This window comes from Salvelinus fontinalis, chromosome 2, assembly GCF_029448725.1.
Source record: "Salvelinus fontinalis isolate EN_2023a chromosome 2, ASM2944872v1, whole genome shotgun sequence".
Lineage (NCBI taxonomy): Eukaryota > Metazoa > Chordata > Actinopteri > Salmoniformes > Salmonidae > Salvelinus > Salvelinus fontinalis.
In genome coordinates this window covers 47,511,457-47,530,296 of record NC_074666.1, presented here as the reverse complement: position 1 = coordinate 47,530,296, position 18,840 = coordinate 47,511,457, and the positions used below count along the sequence as shown (strand labels likewise).

Sequence of the window (18,840 nt, the reverse complement as noted above, 5' to 3'; positions counted from 1 at the left end):
TGGACGACCATTTTCCAAGATGGATGTCTTGAACAAACTCACTTGAGATGGTTTGTGGGCATCTCTGAGACACACGTCCCCAACAACAACCCAACCTAGGTCGAGCTTCTGGGCAAATGGAGCATCGTCTGGACCGTTGATTTGGTTCCTGACTTTATGTACTCTCAAGACATCTCTGCCTAAGAGGAGAAGTATGTCTGCGTCGTAATCCAGAGGTGGGATCTCGTCTGCGATGCGTCTCAGGTGACTGTGGTGGCGAGCTGCGTTTGGAGTGGGAATTTCTGAGTGGTTGTTAGGGACTTGGTTACATTCGATGAGCGTGAGACTGCGGAGACTCATCTTCTCGTCGACTGACTTCACAACGTAACCATGGGCCCTCCTGCCAGCTGTCTCTGTGAGTACCACGCACATCTTGAGTGTGTATGGTGATGAAAACTACCTTTGACCTTGAAGATGTTGAAGAACGCTGAACTTGCTAGAGACCGATTTGCTTTGTTCATCCAGTTTAGCGTACATCCTATTTGATTCTTCACGGCGTCCTTCTGGAACACATTTACGAGGCATATCTTGGAGCATGCTCTCGCGCTCATTCCTTCTCCACATACCGCGGTGCACTTAGATGTGACCTCCTGATTTGCTGGTTCCTCTTCCTCCCCGCTATGATCTGAAGAGGTAAGGGGATGAGCTTAACTTCCATGGAGCTGGACCAGGATGGAGTGCTGAGAGGTGCCGGCCGCTTTCACATTCGTTGCATTTCACCGTTACCTTACAGTTCTTGGCGAGATTTGTAAGTCGCTCTGGATAAGAGCGTCTGCTAAATTACTTAAATGTAATGTAAATGAGATGATTTGTGGAAGAGCAGCACTGAAAACATACATAGTTCTCTTTGAGGAACTGTTTACGGTCTTCCAGGGACTTCTCTCTGAAACCTCCACACTTCTTTAATGGATGAGGTATGGTGACTGTACGTAATCTACTTTTGCAGATTTAATGGCTGGTTTCTTCTGATCCCCCGTGTTCTCTGTTGAAGATACTTGTTTTTTGTGGACAGATATTGTCTTCCCATGTCTGTCTTGCTCGTCTTATCTGACAGGTGCCGCATGGGAGGAGAAGAGGTTGAAGCAGGGGTCTGCCCTGACTTTGGCTTCTCTACGGATGAAGTTGGCGAACACCCAGAATGGAAGGTGACGTTGTTTTCTAGCTTGAATTTTGACCAATATGATGTCCATGTTTCCTGCAGGCCATATGGGAGCTTCTCTACGATAGGGCTCACCCCTCTGGATGTCTCCAGGTACGATAGGCCAGGTAGGTAGCCATCTTGCTTTGCAGCTTCGAGGTCCAATAGTAGATCTCCAAGGTCACAGAGTCTCTGGGATTCTTTATTTGTCACCTTGGGGAAGTTCTCCAACTTGGCATAGAGTGCCCTTTCAATTGCTTCGGGTGAGCTGTAGCTTTCCTCAAGTCTCTCAACAGGGCTGTAGTGGAGCGGGTCGAGAGTTTCAAGTTCCTTGGTGTACACATCTCCAACAAACTATCATGGTCCAAACACACCAAGACAGTTGTGAAGAGGGCACAACAACACATTTTCCCCCTCAGGAGACTGAAAAGATTTGGCATGGGTCCTCAGATCCTCAAAAAGTTCTACAGCTGCAACATCGAGAGCATCCTGACTCCTGACATCACCGCCTGGTATGGCAACTGCTCGGCATCTGACTGTAAGGCGCTACAGAGGGTAGTGCTCATGGCCTGGTACATCACTGGGGCCAAGCTTCCTGCCATCAAGGACCTGTATACTAGGTGGTGTCAGAGGAAGGCGCAAAAAATTGTCAAAGACTCCAGTCAACCAAGTCATAGACTGTTCTCTCTGCTACCAATAGGCAAGCGGTACAGGAGCCCCAAGTCTAGTTCAAAAAGGATCCTTAAAAGCTACTACCCCCAAGCCATGAGACTGCTGAACAATTAGTCAAATGGCCGCCCAGACTATTTACATTGCCCCCCCCCCCCCCCCCCCCACCCCTTTTGTTTTTACACTGCTGCTGCTCACTGTTTATTATCTATGCATAGGCATAGTCTCTTTACCACTACCGACATTTACAAATTACCTCCGTACCCCCGCATACTGACTCGGTACCGATACCGGTACCACCTGTATATAGCCTCGTTATTGTTATTTTATTGTGTTAATTCTTTTATTTTTTACTTTAGTTTATTTAGTAAATATTTTCTTAACTCTATTTCTTGAATTGCATTGTTGGTTAAGGGCTTGTAAGTAAGCATTTCATGGTAAGGTCTATACCTGTAGTTTTTTGCAGTTCAGGTCATGACCATAGGACTGTGATGCTTTGCTCTGCACTACAGTTCCCCATTTCAGCGGTTGTCACTCTCTCTACACTGGTCGGCTACAAATGCATGTTTGTCAAACTCTTCTCCAGTAGCTGAATCAAGCTAGTATGGCTTGTAATACTTTTGCAGATAAATTGCTAATTTACATCTATGGAAATAGGCTGTTTGATTTAGACCCACTGAAAAGTCCAAGTACAGCGAGTGACATAGTTTTCTAGTGAGAAAACATTGTAACAACACCTAATTGTTATCCAGGCATCCCTGTTCCGTGGAGAAATTGTGTAATGTCTCCACTCTCCAATTTATTCATTCATGTATATGTTGGGATGGGCAGATGAATTGCTTTCTTTCTTCTCCACGCCTCAACCACACAGCCATAGTCGTCACTGAACAGGCATGCTTTTGTCCTCTTGGTGAAACTGTGAATCAGCAAACAGATTCTCTCTGTGTGTTTGAGAACAGAATGATGAGCATTAGACAAAAAGGAACAAGTTACATAAAGCTTGTACTGTACCGTGTTGAAAGTGTGTCCCCTCTGTTTTATTGCAGGGCACAAACATTCCCTGTGAACAGAGATGAAGAGATGGCATTGACGTCGACCACGATGACTGTCTGAAGAAACCCAATGTAAGCTGCGTGGATAAATGACAGAAATGCATGCTCGCCTCGCGTCGCCTGAACATACAAACCAACAATAGTGAGGACAAAGTGTCTGAAACCCTAACCCTTTCCCTAAAGCTTAACTTTAAGTGAAACAAATTTAGAAATGACAACAAATATTTCTTCCTCGTACCTTTATTGAACATCTCTACTTATATGTACAATGCATCCTTTGATTTTCTTAACAATTCTGTGAATCTAGACAAAGGAAAACAAATATTGAATGATTATTCAACTATGATACCAAGTACACAGACAATTAGTAGTTCAATTACAAACATCCACTCCATACAAAATGTACTCACAAGAAACTGGTACCTTTAAAGAGAGGTTTTATACATTGTACAGTTTAGGTCTTAAGAATGGGACATAATGAAATGTAACATAAACAAATTGACTAACGTGTCAGAACTTAAAAACTCAACTGACCCATACAGTTGTGGAGGATGACAGTGTATTTACAAACCCATTGTGGAGAGAATATTAAAGTGCTGTGTTGGGTTCTGAGACAAACATTACTGCACTATCACGTCATAAAAACATATTTACATACTATATCACCATGTGACCATACAGAAATATACACATCTCTCTGCAGCTCCAAGGCATGGACCACAGGGGCCACAGTGTGTGGAAGCTTTTTTTCCTGGCCCAGCTTCAACACACCAGGGTCATATTCATTAGGGCACTGAAAATAAACAGTTTTAAATCATTTTGCAACGAAAAAAGACATTTCATGTCCAGTTTGTTCCCTTTGGTGCCTAATGAATACGATCCAGTTTCAATTAATCATGGTCTAAAAATCTAGGCCAGATGTTTTAGTGCTGGGCTGAAACAAAGGCTTGCACACACTGCATCTCTCAGGGACTTGCATATAGACAATCAGGGCTGAGTGGTGGCGTTGCTCTCCAGTATGGGGGTGGGCTCTTCCAACTGAGGGGCAGGCAGTATGCCCACTGGGGTGCGGAACATGCGCCTGGAGCTTCGAGTGAAGGGTGGGGAGGGGGTGGAGGTTTTGCTCTGCACCTTGTTGTTGTGATGTGAAGGGGGGGAGCTGACTGGGGTGCGAGGGTACCTGCGAGAAGAGCGGGCAGGGGGGTCAGGGGAGTGTGAGGAGGGGGGCAGGGAGCTGCTGTAGCTGGGAGGGCTTCTAGGTGGTACAGAGGGGAGGCCCAGGCCTATGATGCTGGGTGAGTCATGGTCTTCCTGAGGGGAATCCTACAAAGAGGGAAACCAAGTCAATACTCACACACACACACACACACACACACACACACACACACACACACACACACACACACACACACACACACACACACACACACGCGTAGCATCACAAGGGGTAATGGCAGGATATGAATGGGTCAAACTCATTAGCATAATGCTCTCTAAACAGGTCCAAACAATACCTAAGGTGTAGTGGCTGTATTATATTCTAAATTGAGATATTGTAGTCATCCTAACAGCTGAATGAGGGTTGAGAAATAAAAATGTACAAACCCCCACAGTATCTCATGGCATTTTATCGATTTAATAAATGAACATGTATTCAGACAAGGGTTTATTTAGTTATGTTTTGAGTCAGATACTGATGGTGACAGCTTTGCATCTTTTTTGTTATTTAGAGAGTTACCTTTTTGAGGATGTAGAGTGCCACTGGATTCTTGCATTCATGTTCAGTCGTAAGTTTTGGTAAAACTCTAACTGAACAGGATGAAAAAGACATTGGATGAACACCTTTGGTGCAGCACACATTAAAAAAATAAATAATAATCTTATGAATATATTGGAAATATAAATAAAAGTTATTATTAGTTTTCTTACCTGCATGATTGATTTGGGAATAATCAGAGTGTTCTATTAAATGCCTTGGCAGCCCTGCCAAACCTCTGGGCTTCATTTGCCGTTTCTGACGTTCTCTGCATAATAAACATACAATATGTGTGAGATTAAACTGTGTGCTAAAATGATACAGTATACAACTGTTAAACCCTTTAGAGTCTAAGCCCTGTCTAAGCCAGGGGGTGTGGGGGGGGGTACATCAAAAAATATATATACAAAAATGATTAGATAAACATGTTATTAGGCATTACTGCTATTAGCCAATAGAAACACATTGAATAACAGATTCAGTACATGGAACAACAGATAGTCCCCCCCCACAAAAACTAAAGGAACTTTGTTTTGTAGTGTCTGTCCTATATCTGAGAGATATAAGAAAGATCAGGATTTTTTAAAACATGTATTTATTCCCTTATTTTAGGCACTGAACTATCTCCATATATACTTCCATAGGTTTTTTAAACTGGTACCGGGGACCTTCAAATGAGTCTTTTGAGGCTTGTGGGCCTTAAAGAAATTGACTATCAATATGCTTCTGCCTTTTTACCACTCTTCTCACTGTATTCCCCCGACCATAGGACCGTGAGAATGCTATTCATTGACTACAGATCAGCGTTCAACACCATAGTACCCTCAAAGCTCATCAATAAGCTAAGGATCCTGGGACTAAACACCTCCCTCTGCAACTGGATCCTGGACTTCCTGACGGGCCGCCCCCAGGTGGTGATGGTAGGTAGCAACACATCTGCCACGCTGATCCTCAACACTGGAGCTCCCTAGGGGTGCGTGCTCAGTCCCCTCCTCTAATCCCTGTTCACTCACGACTGCATGGCCAGGCACGACTCCAACACCATCATTAAGTTTGCAGACGAAACAACAGTGGTAGGCCTGATCACCGACAACGACGAGACAGCCTATAGGGAGGAGGCCAGAGACTGGGCCGGGTGGTGCCAGAAAAACAACCTATCCCTCAACGTAACCAAGACTAAGGAGATGATTGTGGACTACAGGAAAAGGAGAACCGAGCACGCACCCATTCTCATCGACGGGGCTGTAGTGGAGCAAGTTGAGAGCTTCAAGTTCCTTGGTGTCCACATCAATAACAAACTCGAATGGTCCAAACACACCATGACAGCCGTGAAGAGTGCACGACAAAGCCTATTCCCCCTCAGGAAACTAAAACGATTTGGCATGGGTCCTGAGATCCTCAAAGGGTTCTACAGCTGCAACATCGAGAGCATCCTGACTGGTTGCATCACTGCCTGGTACGGTAATTGCTCGGCCTCTGACTGTAAGGCACTACAGAGGGTAGTGCGTACGGCCCAGTACATCACTGGGGCTAAGCTGCCTGCCATCCAGGACCTCTACACCAGGCGATGTCAGAGGAAGGCCCTAAAAATTGTCAAAGACCCCAGCCACCTCAGTCATAGACTGTTCTCTCTACTACCGCATGGCAAGCGGTACCGGAGTGCCAAGTCTAGGACAAAAAGACTTCTCAACAGTTTTTACCCCCGAGCCATAAGACTCCTGAACAGGTAATCAAATGGCTACCCGGACTATTTGCATTGTGTGCCCCCCCCCCCCAACCCCCCCAACCCCTCTGTTGCTACTCTCTGTTTATCATATATGCATAGTCACTTTAACTATACATTCATGTACATACTACCTCAATTGGGCCGACCAACCAGTGCTCCCACACATTGGCTAACCGGGATATCTGCATTGTGTCCCACCTACCACCTGCAAACCCCTCTTTTACGCTACTTCTACTCTCTGTTCATCATATATGCATAGTCACTTTAACCATATCTACATGTACATTCTACCTCAATAAGCTTGACTAACCGGTGTCTGTATTTAGCCTCGCTACTTTTATAACCTCGCCACTGTATATAGCCTGTCTTTTTACTGTTGTTTTATTTCTTTACCTACCTATTGTTCACCTAAAATATTTTATGTACTATTGGTTAGAGCCTGTAAGTAAGCATTTCACTGTAAGGTCTACTCTACCTGTTGTATTCGGCGCACGTGACAAATAAACTTTGATTTGATGTACAGACAGAGAAGCATCCAGAAACATGTAGCGAGTGAGACAACCATCAATAAGCCAGTTCTTACTTCTTGGACGGCCCCCAGCAGGCGCATACTGTAACCAAGGTGATGAGGAGAAAAATACCCCCGGTGGAGAGAATGATGTAGAGGGAACTCCTCCCTGTGGGGGGAACATAGGAGGGTCAGGAGGATAGCAGTGTCACAGTCTGTGTCCCAAATGGCACCTGTATCCCTATTCAGTGCACTACTTCTGACCAGGGCCCATAGGGCTCTGGTTAAAAGTAGTGCACTATATAGGGAATACGGTACTATTTGGGTGGTAACCACACAGGAAGATAAATGTCACAGGAGAGGTACTTAACGGTATGTTCAAGCAGAATTACAGTATGTACTTTCTCCCCCGTCCTCCCACGTACACACTCATGTCTCTGTGATGTAGTCATGTACTGTATGTATAGCCAGTGATCGACTTCCCTCCCACGCATTGTCTGTTTGCTAATGGTACGTTACAATGATGTTTTTTTCCCCTCTAGCGTGAGGGCTTTGGGTTTATTTTCTTTTACAGAAGCTATCTATGATTTGCATTTGCCTTTATTCACCCCTTCCCTAAAGTACAAGGACTTGCTTTTTAGTGAAGTATCTGTTTCATGCCCTAGGCTTGAACCACTGACTGGTACGCCTAAGAAAGCGCTCTGAAATGAAATTCTGAAAATAACTTCAATTTTACTTAGTGAGTACATTCTAAAGAAGCCTATTTCATGGGTTAGAGAGTGCGAGAGTATTACAGGAGTTAGCTAAATTTCATCCCTCAACTTTATAGCAAAGCAAGTGGTGGGGCTGCCATTTTACAGAAAACCAGATTGCAGATTGTGGCTTTAAATTGCCACTGGTTCAAGCCAATAGTACCACTGTTAAGCCTACTGTAGATAGTGAGTTTAATGGGCAGGCTCTTCATGCTGCCAATAGGGTTCTCCACCACGCAGCCGTAGATGTCATCATCCACCATCAGCACCCGCACGATTGTCAAGAGCTTCTGGTCAGGTGACAACTGCAGGCGCGTCTCATTGGTCAGCGGTTTACCGCCTTTCTGCCAGCTGTACTTGGCATTGGTTCCATTGTCGTGGGAGCAGTTGAGGGTAAAGTGCTCGCTGAGCTCCAGCACTGAGGAGGCCTCCATGTGGACATAAGGCCTGGATATGGGCTCTATGGAGAAGAAGCATAGTGGTCACACATGTTTCTGAAATACCCCAATGAAAAGATTAGGATCTCTTGTTCGTTCAGGGTCAAAGGTTATGCTGATACGATGGTACAAAAAAAATGTGTCACGCGTGAGCTAATGTACATAGACAACTTTTCAGGTGACCCTTCTCAGGAACAACACTGTTTGGGCTACTGTCCCTTGCACTTTCCTTGACAATTCAGCCTATTCACACAAATTCAACAAATTCGTGCAATTCAGCCCAGTCATATAAACGAGAAATATAAACAAAAATGGCAAAAAGCTTTTGGTTGTATCACAGACAATGTCAGAAGTCCCTGTAAGCAGTGCCTCTTTAATGCAAATCATGTCATAGAGGACTATTCACCAACCAACTTAGTGACCTTAGTGTCCACCCTGAAATTGGTAGAGTCATACCAAAGACTCCAAAAATGGTACTCAATGCCTCTGCTTGACACTCAGCATTAAAGAGATGGATTAGGGATAAGGTGCAGGACCTAATAGACTAGCATCCTGTCCAGTGGGTGTACTTGTATATCAAACTGCCTCACGCTACAGAATAAGGACATAGGCTACTACCCGAGGCTACTACCCTATGGTCCATTCTGGCATGGACAAGGCTTACTTTTCCAAGGCTTACTTACTTACACTATGAACCACCTACCATCCACAGTTAGGTCGATACTCCCTTCTCCAGTGAATGTATCATCCGTGATTGAAATCTCCACTTCGTAGGTGCCCTCGTCCGAGAGCTTGAGGTTGTGGAGCAGGAGGGTGCCATTCTCAAACACCAGGATGCGGTCCCGGTACTCGGGCCTCAGGTTCCCAATGATCTCGGTGCCAATGGACTGGACCACGGTGACGGGCTTGTCGTCCCTCTTCAGCTGCCACTTGATGACAGGCGCGTCGGGGCTGGAGCTGCTGTAGCGGACGGAGAGGAGTGCCTCCCCGCCCAACGTCCCCCGGATCAGGGAGCCAGGGCTGGTGATGTTGACCCCCTCGACACTTCCTAGTCATAGAGGAGATGGAACAGACTGGATGTATGAGATCCACCTTATTGTATCTAGTCAATTTATTCAGGTTATAGTCTCCTGGAACATGTGTAAGCACCACCACACCATATTATATTTAGCATATTTATATTCATATTTGTATTCTTTATCTTATCAGATTGGAGTCTCAGTTTACACGAATGTAACTAACATGCATGTGAGACATAGATTAACTGACACATTACACCGCAATAGGGCACAGGTGTATCCTAGCTGCAATGCCACTTCAGGTTGCTAGAAGTGCCTTTTAAATAGGCCTAGTAGCAAACCATCCAACAATAAGCTTTACCCAAGGAGACTTGGCCCACTTCTTAATGGAAACGTACTGCCTTTCCTATGTCATTACTCTGTGAATGTTAGTGTTCTGAAGAATATTGGACTGTCCACAATCTCCACACCAGTACCACCACCCCAGCCATAACTAGACGGTCTTCGATTGAGTGGCATGCTTCTATTCATCGTTAACAGGTCATTGTCCAGGTATATGCTAAGCTTCCTCCTCTCAGCCCCTTAGCTATTTCAACAGCATATCTCAAACAGTCTAATTTATGTTCAACAGATTTTGCAGCAATACTTTCTGAGTTCATTGACCAGAGGTTTATTCTCTGTGAGGGAAATAGCCTGCAGTATGTGTTCAGAGTGGGCTAATAAAGTGAGAGCCAAATGACTGTATCTAGCTCTGCTGGCTGTTGTTGTGGGCGGTAGGCTGCTGATGACTCGACTGTGGGCACCGGGCCCCCTCCTCCATTGGGGCAGAGTGTGCTGAAGCGAGCCTGCGTGGCAGCACTGCATCACCGTGGTAACGGCTCACAGTTCTCTTGGACCGCTGGGATGAGCTGACAAAAGTGGCGATTGTTTGGACCAACTTCCTCCCTGGCAGTCCATGAAAAGAGCCCTCAGAGCAAAATGAGATCCCCGATTGGCTGAGCCCGGAGACAGAGGACCCCAGTGATTCTGCTGATGACAACACAATCGCACCTCTTTCTATGCTTGTGTCTTCACACCTTTTTTATATATCTCATGTAAAGTTAGAATTATATATTTACAAAAGTATAGATTCTTCGTATATCTTCCCTTTTATGTTTCTAGGTTGTACCTCAATACCCTGAGCTCAGGTCCTTCACCAACCAACATCTGCCCTTTCCCCATGATCCTCTCTGCTTGGAGGATCCTCTGATTGTGCCATTCTCACAGAGCGGTTTGGCTCCATGACATCACCATTCATACTGGTGGAGGACTTTGGCTAACCTGCTAAACCAACCGGAAGACATTTGAGTAATGTAGTGCCCACATGGGCTCTACAGAGGTCAAATACAAACACTTAAACTCGTTAAAGTCTAAACCTTGTGGGCCGGTTTCCCAAACCCAGATTAAGCTATCCTGGACCAAAAATATAATTCTCAGTGGAGAATGTCCATTGAAAGTACATTTTCCTCCAGGACTTTTTCTGGGTCCTATTGTGACTGCTTTCTGACAAATAATATATCTTCATCCATTTTTAAATCCACAGATTGTTGTTTTTTCAGTGTCATCAGCTTGACTACAAAATGTTTTTCTAGTCATTTAGGATTAATAATATAATGCCACACAATGTACTGTGTGGCATTGTGCAGTCAGATTGAATGAGAATGCACAGAGTGTACAAACATTATGAACACCTTCCTAATATTGTGTCGCACCCCCTTTGGCCCTCAGGGGGGCATGGACTCTACAAGGTGTCAAAAGCGTTCCACATGGATGCTGGCCCATGTTGACTCCAATGCTTCCCACATTTGTGTCAAGTTGGCTGGATGTCCTTTGGGTGATGGACCATTCTTGATACACATGGGAAACTGTTGAGTGTGAAAAACCCAGAAGCTTTGCAGTTCTTGACACACTCAAACCTGTGTGCCTGGCACCTACATGCATACCACAGGAGGTTGGTGGCACCTTAATTGTGGAGAATGGGCTCATGGTAACGACTGGAGAGGAATTAGTGGAATGGTTCTGTGTGACTCAGTTGGTAGAGTATTGCACTTGCAATGCCAGGGTTGCGGGTTTGATTCCCATTGGGGACCACTACAAACAAATATGAACATGTATGCACTCTACTGTAAGTTGTTCTGGATAAGAGTGTCTACTAAAATGTAAATGTCACAAATGCATCAAACACATGGTTTCCAGGTATTTGATGCCGTTCTCCCTTCAGCAGCCTTCTGTGCTGCATACCCCATTCAAAGGCACTTCATTCTTTTGCCTTGCCCATTCCCCCTCTGAATGGCACACATACACAATCCATGTCTCAATTGTTTCAAGGCTTAAACATATTTTTTAATCCTGCCCCCTCCCCTTCATCTACACTGATTGAAGTGGATTTCACAAGTGACATCGGTAAGGGATCATAGCTTTCAACTGGATTCATCTGGTCAGTCTCTGTCATGGAAAAAGCAGGGGTTCCTATTTTTTATTTTTTTTATCTTTATTTTATCATACTGAGACCGAGGTCTCTTTTACAGATGAACCCTACAGTTCATAAATTACAGAAAATACACACATCAAAATATAAATACAAAATGCAAGTAGAAAGAAAAACACGTTCATAAAAAAAAAAACACATTCATCAGTAATAAGGTCCTCAATCAGCTTTCTGAATTCCTCTAGAGGCACCAAAACATCACATTTAAGAACATTTTGAAGATTGTTCCACAGATAACGTGCAAAAAAACTAAAAGCTGATTTACCCAACTCAGTAGAGACCAAAGGAAACCAAAGGAATGTTATGTACACTCAGTGTAAGCTAATATATAATAAGGAAACGTATATTTGCTTGTTTGACGTGGAAAAAGTAGGCATAATTGAACATGTTCTTGCAAGTAGAATATGAAAAACACAAAATGTATGTGTCCAACCTATCAGACAAACAAATCTCTCAGTTAGAAACTGTTTACTTGTCCACTCGATTCTAAATACCTCCCACCCACATTGCCTTGCCTTGCAAGTGTACACTACACATTGCTTTAAGTCAGCACAGATGTGTTTCCCAAAAACAGGGGAAAGTTTCCCTTACCTGACTGGGACAAAACAAGGAGACACCAGAGCAGCAAAAGTTGAGGAGCGGCTATGGCTTCTGAGAGAGCCTCTCTCTCTGCCTTCATCTTGGGTTTAGCACTCCGTTTCTGTCCCAGACAATTAGCATGATTTGTCCACTCTGGCCACGTCCCCCAGAGAGCGCACAGCCATTCCTCCAAGGCAGGGCTCCACTAGGACTGGGTGCACTGGACAACAAAGCAACACACCAGCAGGCAAGACAGAGTGATGTGTGTGTGTGTGTGTGTGTGTGTGTGTGTGTGTGTGTGTGTGTGTGTGTGTGTGTGTGTGTGTGGGGATTGGTTGGTTGGTTCTCCTATCCTTGTGGGGACCTAGAATCCCCAAAAGGATAGAAAACAAGGAACATTTGCCACATCCCCATATGGACAAAGGCTATTTTAAGCTTAGGGTTACAATTAGGGAAAGGGGGATACCTAGTCAGTTGAACAACTGACTGCATTCAACTGAAATGTGTCTTCCGCATTTAACCCAACCCCTCTGAATCAGAGAGGTGTGGGGGGCTGCCGTAATCGACATCCACATCTTTGGCGCCCGAGGAACTGTTGTTCTGCTCTGGAGCAGAAACAGATTTTTACCTTCAGCTGAGGTATTTGGTCCAGCAACCTTTCAGTTAATGGTCCAACACTCTAACCAATAGACTACCAGGGTAAGGGGTTAGTGGTTAGGGTTAGGTAGTGGGTTAGTGTTAGGGTTAAGGTTAGGATTAGGGTTAGGGCATGGGTGGCAAACTTTTTGTCTTGAGGGCCACATCGGGATTTTGAAATTCAACGGAGGGACGCATTTTTTGGGGGACCAATTGTTTTTTAAAATCAATTTGCAGCGGCCTCCCGAGTGGCACAGTGGTCTAAGACACTGCATCGAAGTGCTTGAGGGGTCACTACAGACCCGGGTTCGATCCCAGGCTGTGTCACATTGGCCGTGCATGGGAGACCCATGAGGCGGCGCACCATTGGTCCAGTGATGCCCGGGTTAGCAGAGGGTTTGGGAGGCCAAGATTTCCTTGTCCCATCACGCTCTAGCGACTCCTGTGGTGGGCCGGGTGCATTGCACGCAGACACGGTCGGCAGGTGTACGATGTTTCCTCCGTCACATTGGTGCGGCTGGCTTTTGGGTTAAGCAGGCATTGTGTCAAGAAGCCACTTCAATCCGGCACACGAGACATAAAAAAATATGTCTTGCGGGCCTATTTCCTCCCCAATTTCATGGTATCCAATTGGTAGTTACAGTCTTGTCCCATCGCTGCAACTCCCTTACGGACTCGGGAGAGGCGAAGGTCAAGAGCCGTGCGTCCTCCGAAAAATTACCCAACCAAGCCGCGGCCACTGCGACCTGTATGCTCTTGTTGGCTGGCCCTCGCTTCATATTTGTCGACAAACCCACTGGCTCCAGGTCATCTATAAGTCTTTGCTAGGTAAAGCTCCGGCTTATCTCAGCTAACTGGTCACCATAGCAACACCCACCCGTAGCACGCGCTCCAGCAGGTTTATTTCACTGGTCATCCCAAAAGCCAACACCTCCTTTGGTCGCATTTCCGTCCAGTTCTCTGCTGCCAATGACTGGAACGAATTGCAAAAATCACTGAAGCTGGAGACTTATATCTCCCTCTCTAACTTTAAGCATCAGCTGAAAGAGCAGCTTACCAATCACTGTACTTGTACACAGCCAATCTGTAAATAGCACACCCAACTATCTCATCCCACATTGTTATTTATCTTTTTGCTCTTTTGCACCCAAGTATCTCTACTTGCACATCATCATCTGCACATCTATCACTCCAGTGTTAATGCTAAATTGTAATTATTTTGCCTCAATGGCCTATTTATTGCCTTACCTCCCTAATCTTCTACATTTGCACACACTGTACATAGATTTTTCTATTGTGTTATTGACTGTGTGATTGTTTATGTGTAACTCTGTTGTTGTTTGTGTCGCACTGCTTTGCTTTATCTTGGCCAGGTCGCAGTTGTAAATTAGAACTTGTTCTCAACTGGCCTACCTGTCAAGGCACAAGGCGAGACCTAATGCAGGAGGCAGATAGTTGGAGTCTTACAATGTTTATTAATCAAAAGGGGTAGGCAAGAGAATGGTCGTGGACAGGCAAAAAGGTCAAAACCAGATCAGAGTCCAGGAGGTACAGAGTGGCAGACAGGCTCGTGGTCAAGGCAGGCAGAATGGTCAGGCAGGCGGGTACAAAGTCCAGAAACAGGCAAGGGTCAAAACCGGGAAGACTAGAAAAAGGAGAATACAAAAAGCAGGAGAACGGGGAAAACCACTGGTTGACTTGAAACAAACAAGACGAACTGACACAGAGAGACCGGAAACACAGGGATAAATACACTGGGGAAAACAAGCGACACCTGGAGGGGGTGGAGACAATAACGAGGAACTGAAACTGATCAGGGTTTGACACTACCTGGTTAAATAAAGGTGAAATAAAAAATAAAAAAATAAGGAAATCAGTCAATTGAAATAAATTCATTAGGCCCTAATTTTTGGATTTCACATGACTGGGCAGGGGTGCAGCCATGGGTGGGCCTGGGCGGCCCTGGGCCTACCCGCTAGGGAGCTTGGCTCAGCCAATCAGAATTAGTTTTCCCCCACAAAAGGTATTTCTTACAGACAGAAATAATCCATCATTTGTGAGGCCGGTTGGACATACTGTCAAATTCTCTAAAACAACGTTGGAGGCAGTTTATGGTAGAGAAATTAACATTAAATTATCTTCAAACAGCTCTATTGGACAATCCTGCAGTCTGCATGCCAACTGCACGCTCAAATTGGAGAAATCGGTGGCATTGTGTTGTGTGACAACACTCCACATTTTAAAGTGGCCTTTTATGGTCCCCAGCACAAGGTGCACCTGTGTAATGATCATGCTATTTAAATCAGCTTTTTGATATGCTACACCTATCATGGTGGATGGATTATCTTGGCAAATAACAAATGCTCAATAGGAATGTAAACTAATTTGTGCACTACATTTGAGAGAAATACTTTTTTTGTGCGTATGGAAGATTTCTGGGATTTTTATTTCAGGTCATGAAACATTTTACATGTTGCGTTTATATTTTTGGTCAGTGTAGTTCACTACTTTTGACCAGGGCCCATGGTCAAAAGAACACTATATAGGAAATATGGTGCCATTTGGGACACAGCCAGGGTATATGGGCCAAATACAGTTCTTGATGAATGGAAGGTGGGTTGATAAAATTGCATTTATTTGCAGAATATTCTAGGTATGTGAGAGAGAGGAAAGAAAAATACTGTTTTATTTGGTTGCCTTAAAGGAACATTTCACTCATAAATGGAAATTTGATGGATCTTTTCAGACATCAAAAGTAGAGTAAATGTCAAGTTGAAACCACATCCCACAACATGAGAATACTTTAGGGGTCAATAAACATCTGACAAACTTGTAATGTCCCTTTACGTAACCTACTCATTAAATTAAGTACTTATCAAATAAACTATGATTACAATAGAACATATTAACTCTCCTGTTGTGTTCGTTTCATGTTAATTTTATTCTGTGTTCCCCTTCCCAAACGACCGCCCTATTATAGCTGATTATAAATTCATAATAATACATATATTATCACCTAATGTTGTGTTAGATCTTTGCATCAACTTAAGTTCTTGTGAACATTGCAAGTTTTGAACTTCAATGTTCTATTTATGGCCTGTAGGAATCATTGACCTGAGCTCATACAACTCATTTTTGAGCAAAAAAAAGCACAATGTATGGATTATTTTGACTATAACAAATACTCACATGAAACATATTGTGCTATTTATCACAGACTACTTTGTGTCAAAGTTTAACAAGGACATTTGTTTTGAAACCAGTTCAAATGTTTAAATACTGGCAGGATTTGATGTCATCAACCCGGGATATGGCTTATCTCGTTGGCCCTGGGGTCATCCTGTTAACCAATCAATCAATCAAATGTATTTATAAAGCCCTTCTTACATCAGCTGATGTCACAAAGTGCTGTAAAGAAACCCAGCCTAAAACCCAAAACAGCAAGCAATGCAGGTGTAGAAGCACGGTGGCTAGGAAAAACTCCCGAGAAAGGCCAGAACCTAGGAAGAAACCTAGAGAGGAACCAGGCTCTGAGGGGTGGCCAGTCCTCTTCTGGCTGTGCCGGGTGGAGATTATAACAGAACATGGGCAAGATGTTCAAATGTTCATAGATGACCAGCAGGGCCAAATAATAATAATCACAGTGGTTGTCGAGGGTGCAACAGGTCAGCACCTCAGGAGTAAATGTCAGTTGGCTTTTCATAGCGATCATTCAGATTCCTCCTGAAGCGCCTTCTACCAGACTGCATTGCTGTATGGTGCACTCAAAATGTCTTGTATTTGGGTAGCCAGCCTAGGCTACTGCTCAAATTCTGCTGTAATATACCTTCATGTTTATCCTTTGCATGGTGTTTTGTTGCAGGTTTCGTTTTTTGGTTATTCATTATCAAGCTTTAAAATGGAAGCTAGAGGCAACATTTTAGTAGCCTAGCTAGGATGTGGCATGTGTCTGTACATTTTCCCTCTACTGCACGTGGTAAACGGGACACACTAAAGCAGCGCAACTAACATTGATAAAATTGTAGACCTCCACAAGCCTGGTTCATCCTTGGGAGCAATTTCCAAACACCTGAAGGTACCACGTTCATCTGTACAAACAATAGTACGCAAGTATAAACACCATGGGACCATGCAGCCGCCATACCGCTCAGGAAGGAGACGTGTTCTGTTTCCTAGAGATGAACGTACTTTGGTGCGAAAAGTGCAAATCAATCCCAGAACAACAGCAAAGGACCTTGTGAAGATGTTGGAGGAAACAGGTACAAAAGTATCTGTATCCACAGTAATACGAGTCCTATATTGACATAACCTGAAAGGTCACTCAGCAAGGAAGAAGCCACTGCTCCAAAACCGCCATAAAAGAGCCAGATTACGGTTTGCAATGGCACATGGGGACAAAGATCGTACTTTTTGGAGAAATGTCCTCTGGTCTGATGTATGTAAACTTCCGACTTCAACTGTATTATGACAATTCATAACAGCTATTGAAAATATTAGCATATGTTTCTTACAATCAATCTTACAATCAAAGTTTCACATTCAACCGTTTAGTGTGAAAAACAAAATAAAAACCCCTTCTGCATGTTTTATAATATTTAAAAACATTTATTTGAAAATCCAAAGTTATAAACGACAACACTAACAATTGTGAATTCAGAAAACATGAACACTAAAAGGAACAAAGTGTGTGTGTGTGTGGTGCTTACTTATTCTGTCTTAGTCCATGCATTTTTTACAAACCACAAGCATGTGACTGTACTCTTTGCAGCTGGGTGTGTTGGACTGAGAACACCAGCAGCTGACTTTTCTATCCTTTGCGCTTGGGCAGAGCTGGCACCTCTTCCTCTTCTGGCCCTGGCTGCTCTGGGTGGTGGTGGCATGGCTCTTTTTCATCACCCCACATCTTTCCATTGCCTCAGTTCTTCGGTGGAGCTGGGAGAACCTTCCAGAAGGACAACTATCCCTGCAGCACTCTAACAATCAGTTCTTTATGGTAAAGTGGCCAGACGGAAGCCTTCAACAAATGTGGTTTCTAATGACAATTGAGATGTACTAATAACTATGGCATAAGAGGACGACAAGCGGATGAGGCAATCCGTTATTTCGATTTCGAAGAGATTAATGAGCGAGTGAGGAGAGACATAGTGAATATAACTATTTGTTTAGACCTTTTGAAATGCACAGCGACAGAATTCATAACATGGGTCGTTCATACAGTGTTCTCCCTGTACACCTAGTCAGAACCTTAGGATAAATAAAGGGGGCATATAAGCAGACAATGAAAGCTCTCTAAAACAGGTAATAGGCTACACGTGCAGCACCAAGTCAGAACAGTAGGAGAAATTAAGAGGGGTAAATAGACCAAATTATAAGGGTGAGGCACATGGGCCACTAACATCTTACTACACAACATATACTTAGTATTACTTTCTTAGCTACAGTATACTTATCTCCCTGGCATATTACATAATTTATGCAGCAGCATACAATACATTTTTGGACTCACTTTGTTGTGCTGTGCGCACTTGAACAGGAAGGTGGCGCGGCGGGCAAATTTTGTCATCAAATCCTCTGGATTTATGGTGCTTTCAAAACAACTGTGAACTCGGGAAAAAAACAAGGTTGAATCATGATGACGTCATTGATCTTCAAGTCGTAGCTCTAGAAAGAGGCCGGATTTACAATTCCGAGTTGGATGACCGTACAAAACGTATTTTCCCAGTCGGAGCTCATTTATTCCCGACTTCCCAGTTGTCTTGAACTCACTGAACTCAAGTTTTTGCAGTTCCGAGTTAACAGTTGTTTTGAGGGCAGCACAAATCATGCTTCATTGACAGCATGGTCATTGTTGAATGTTTCTTATTTTAAACTTGGAAAAGCCCCTTAACCCCAGATTTTGGACCACACAGCCGCTGTACACAGCCACTGTTACTGATTCCATCCAAACCACTCATTGCTGAATTTGCGATTTCCAACTTGTTGTGTAATGTTTATGTCCAATG

General features: G+C 44.0%; 1 protein-coding gene across 2 annotated transcripts; it reads right to left on the bottom strand.

Annotated features, from left to right (window-relative positions):
• Positions 1-3,122: 3,122 nt before the first annotated feature.
• Positions 3,123-12,440, bottom strand: LOC129819991 (hepatocyte cell adhesion molecule-like). Of its 2 annotated transcripts, none has more exons than XM_055876766.1 (7): positions 12,215-12,440; positions 8,781-9,125; positions 7,804-8,100; positions 6,964-7,057; positions 4,828-4,922; positions 4,637-4,707; positions 3,123-4,221 (listed from the first exon to the last, which is right to left on the bottom strand). In XM_055876766.1, the coding sequence occupies exons 1-7, from the start codon at positions 12,300-12,302 to the stop codon at positions 3,886-3,888; spliced, it is 1,326 nt and encodes a 441-aa protein (XP_055732741.1). In that variant the 5' UTR covers positions 12,303-12,440; the 3' UTR covers positions 3,123-3,885. The 2 variants fall into 2 exon arrangements, with proteins under 2 accessions (XP_055732741.1, XP_055732749.1); XM_055876774.1 differs by having other exon boundaries at positions 7,819-8,100; positions 12,215-12,439.
• Positions 12,441-18,840: the final 6,400 nt, after the last annotated feature.